This window comes from Myotis davidii, unplaced genomic scaffold (assembly GCF_000327345.1).
Source record: "Myotis davidii unplaced genomic scaffold, ASM32734v1 scaffold61, whole genome shotgun sequence".
Taxonomy (NCBI): Eukaryota; Metazoa; Chordata; class Mammalia; order Chiroptera; family Vespertilionidae; genus Myotis; species Myotis davidii.
The window spans coordinates 1,962,703-1,966,872 of record NW_006291729.1 but is presented as its reverse complement, the minus strand read 5'-3'; the positions used below and the strand labels follow the sequence as shown (position 1 = coordinate 1,966,872).

Here is a 4,170-nt window from a genome sequence, read left to right as displayed (position 1 = left end):
AAGAGAAGTTTTTGAGCCTGAGTCTGAGATACAACTGTTCAATTGGCTTTGCGGAGAAGAAATCTAAGAGGATGAGGTCAGAGGAATGGGATGGAAAACATACACATGGTGCAACTTCTTCACTAAGTGAGGCACCCTGGAAAAGGACTATGAAGCCAAGACATTCTTCGAGGCGGGCCAGAGGTGCCTTTTAGTCCACAGGGAGTTCTCCTGTTATTCTTTCAGAGTTTGGGAAGGCTTCTCAGCAGCTAGGCACACATCACCTCATTCCCTGTCTCTACTCCCCAAGTTTCTTGGGGGAATATTTTTGAATATTAGAGACATGAGAAAAAATGACATATTCTTTTCTCTCTCCTCATGTAGGGATTTCACAATGTAACTACAGGGGCCCTGTCGAATTCTTTCTCTCTCAGGGATCAACAAGAGGCAAACGTGAGTGCTTTAACCTCAACAAGTGGTCTTAGTTGACTCTACCAGAAAAAAGAAAGTGATTGAAAACCCTCTGCTTTAGGCCCTAAAAAAATAAAGAGAGGAGGTTTGGCTCAATTGATAGAGCATCGGCCCGAGGATTGAAGGGCCTGAGATTCGAATCCAGGAGAGAGAGGGAGAGGGGAGGAGAGAGAGGAGCTCTTTGGACGAGGGGGAGAGGAGGCTGAGGGGGAGAGGAGGCCTCATGGTACATGACGAGGCAACAATGTCATGGGTACTGATACGAGCCCCTCCTGTTGGTCTGAGGGAGCCACCGAATGCACTTTAGTCGGAGAGGCAGCAACATCGCACCAGGCCTGGGGGAGGACGGATCGAAGGGAGAGATCAGGAACAGACCGGAACGTCCCCGGCTCCCTCTGGGACTGACCACACCCTGAGAAAAGCGCTACAGACCAACTCGGCAGCCGGAGCTGCAGGGCCGGGTCCCGGCTTGGCCTGCACCTGCCCATGACCAGAACCCACAGTTTGTCTAAGAGTCTTTTCTCTCCTCTTGAAATGTAACGATATCATTAGGACATTCACAGCAGCTTCACTTACGTTAATGTTTGAAGACCACACACTCCGAATCCAGCCAGGGTCTCGCATCATGGGAATCTGAAAACCAGAGACATGAGCAATGAATGAATGGAAACGTTCTGGAATTCGATAGCAGTAATGGTCGCACACAGCCTTGTAAATACCCAAATGCCACTTTTAAATAAATATGTATGTATATATCCTTTTATTGATTTTAGGGAGTGAGGGAGGGAGAGGGATAGAGAGAAAGAAACATTGACAAGACAGAGAATCATTGATTGGCCACTTCCACAGAATCCACGGCTGTGGGAGTGACCAAGCCGAGACCCGACCAGGCCTGTCCAACCCCAAGGCCTTCGCTCTCCTCTGTCTGATTTGCCTGCAGAGGGGCAGGGAGGAGGCACTGAGGTTCCTGCCACAGCCCATGAGCAGGGCCTGAAGGGGTGGCAGCCGGCCAGGACAGAGAGCGCGCACAATGGGACAGAGGGCAGGATGGCAGAGGCCGTGAGAGCCATGCATGCCAGGATTCCGGGCAGCCTTGAGACTCAGCCTACCCACAATGCCCCGGGCATTGTGCACTTGACCGAGGCTGGTCTGGCTCCGGAGGCAGGGCTGTGCTTCTGCACTTGGGCAGACTCCCGGGGACACTGAATCCTTGACTGCAGGTGACAATGAGCCTTGGGCACCACGCGCCCAGCCCCCCAGTCGCCCCTGATGCGTGGTGGCCATTAGGAGCTGCACTTAGAGGGATTTCACCCTGTAGGCCGAGGCGCATCCTCCTCAGTGTGGAGTAGTAACACACCTACTATGTGCCAGGTACATAATCAGCTCCTGTCCTTCTCCTCTGAACGTTGTGGGCATTGCCATCTGCTTTTTACTGGGGAAGCTGAATCTCAGAAGGCCTGAGTCTTTTCCCAAGGCCACACAGCAGGCACGCACGCGCCTTCCTCTCTGAATGGCACGGCCCCCTCTGCCAGCTGGCCAGCCCCTTTTCAGCCTCCCCCGCAGCTCCCCAGACGGCAGGCCCAGCTTTGGGCAATGTAAAAGCCAGGCCCTGACCCAGGAGCTCACAGGAGGCGGTCTCACCAGCCCGGAGCACGGAGAACCGCTGCCTCTGAGGACGTCAGGGCCATGTGGCTTGTGCTTGCGTTTCTCAGAAGAGGCGGGTGGCCCGGGAGCCAGTCACAGCGGCCCCAGCCAGGGAGGACTTTTATATAAAGAACCCAGCGAGAGCCCTTTGGCCTCGGAACATCCAGTTCCTTCTACGAAAGCTGCTCTCCTGAGACAGCAGCCGGGAAGCTGGGCCCGGGCCAGGTGGCAGAGCCCAGGCAGGCTGGAGGGGAGGTGGCCCAGGAACCCGGACTCTGCAGGACACGGTGTGCCCCTTCCTCCAGGCTCATCCCGTGGCCAGCGGAGACCACAGGCCCCGCTCCCCTGGGGAATCGGCACCTGGCTGGGGGGAGGGGGGCGGGGGAGGCACTGGAGGGAAAGGTTGTCTCTTGCTTGAGAGAAAAGGACAACACAGTCAGCCCTGAACCAGGGACACTGCCTGGCCCGCTCACAGTCCCAGGCGGGGCCACAAACAACGCTGGGATCCAGCTGGGAAACCAGCCAACAGCCAGCGCTGAGGAAGGCGTGACAGGTCGGGCCTGTCCTCTCTGTCCTTACCTCACCGCCGCCACGCCACCGCCACCACCACCACCATTGCTGCAGGGACCTGGGGTGGGGGGGTGGGGGTTGCTCCCAGCCTGATGGGAGGGGCGGAGTGAGAGGGGAGGCGGGGCAGGACACGGGGCTTGGTGCTCCCAGGCCAGCAAGGCTGACTGATTAGATGTGAGGCAGGTGTTCAGCCTCAAAGGCGGCCGACCCAGCTCTCCCCCGCCCGCCCTCCATCAGTGCTGCCTCTCCCGTCCTGGCCAGGCAGAGCCACGGCCAATGGCCGGTGAGGAAGGAGCCAGGGAATCGGCAAGCTCTGAGCATACTTGAGCTGGGGAGGCAGCCGAATTCCCGAGTTGTGACAGGACAGCCGGCTTTCAGGCCAAAGCAGGGGAGGCAGGGGCCAGCGCCCACCCTGTTAGCCCAGTGTGGCCGAGGGGGCGCCTTCCTGTCCCTGCCCCGGGCCCCGGGCACCCAGGAGCGCGGCTGCAGCCCATGGACTCAGGGCTGCTGCAAACGCAGGAGCTGGGCTAGTCTTCTGGAACGTGCAGTTCTTCCCAGAGGCAGCCAGAAGGCGGGCCTGGGGAGCACACAGGGCCCGGGGGAGCAGGGGGGGGCGGGGGGGTGCGCCAGTTAGCAACGCAGGTTCTGGTGGGGCCTGAGCACCGGCATCCCTGATTGGCTCCCAGGCAGTGCTGGCGCTGCTGCTCGGCAAGGACCACACGCAGACTAGCTCAGGACTCCAGGCTCAGACCTGCTCAGGCTGCAGGCCCATCGCTCCGGGGAACGCCGGGGTCACCTTCAGATCATCCTAGAAGCCCCCCATCAGCGTCTCCCACGGCTGCACCACAGAGTTCCACTGGCGAACCATGCCCATGACTCAGGGCCAGAAGTTTGATTCCGTAGGGACAGGATCTGGGAATCCACAGAATTTTTTAAAAAAGAAAAAGGTGCTCAGGGATCCTGATGCAGAACCCTTTCCAAAGACAACCGCCCCCCTGACCTTCCTAACCACCCCCACCCCCCACAAACGAGCTCTCTGCCTTTTCTACCCCTGACTCTCTAGCTCCACCTGCCGTGTGTATCTGTCACAGCGGCCTGCCCACAGCTGGGCAGAAGTACCCAGAAAGCCCTGGAGGGTGATTTGCAGGACAGGAGGAAGGCTGGCCCCGACCCAAAATGAAATCGCGCTTCCACTCTAGCTGGTCTCAGTCCCGTCCATCTCTCAGGCGGCAATGTGAGCCCGAGACCTCAGGGGCGAGCATGAAATCTTTCCATCTCTCCATCGCGGGGCTCAAGAAAGGGGAGCGAGTCTATGGCCTCTGTAACAGTGACAGTAAAATTCAAGTGGAAACTGAGCTAAGCATTGCCCTTTCTTTTCTTTTTTTCACAGAAAAACCTCCTGGGAAGAGCAACTGAAATGAGTAGCATCCTGTGGGCTCCTCCTGGGCACACACCGAGCAGCATGAGGGCAGCACGCACCTGGGGAAGGGGAGGGGAGGGGGGAGG

The 4,170-nt window shown here is 58.2% G+C and overlaps 1 protein-coding gene across 5 annotated transcripts in view; it reads right to left on the bottom strand.

Moving 5' to 3' along the window:
- Positions 1-4,170, bottom strand: part of LPIN1 (lipin 1) — a 67,111-nt gene that overhangs the window by 54,848 nt on the left and 8,093 nt on the right. For all 5 annotated transcript variants that reach the window (XM_015564934.1, XM_015564930.1, XM_015564928.1 and 2 more), the window contains exon 2: positions 1,027-1,083. In XM_015564934.1, coding sequence (XP_015420420.1) covers positions 1,027-1,083 — 57 coding nt within the window. The remainder of the gene's footprint in view (positions 1-1,026; positions 1,084-4,170) is intronic.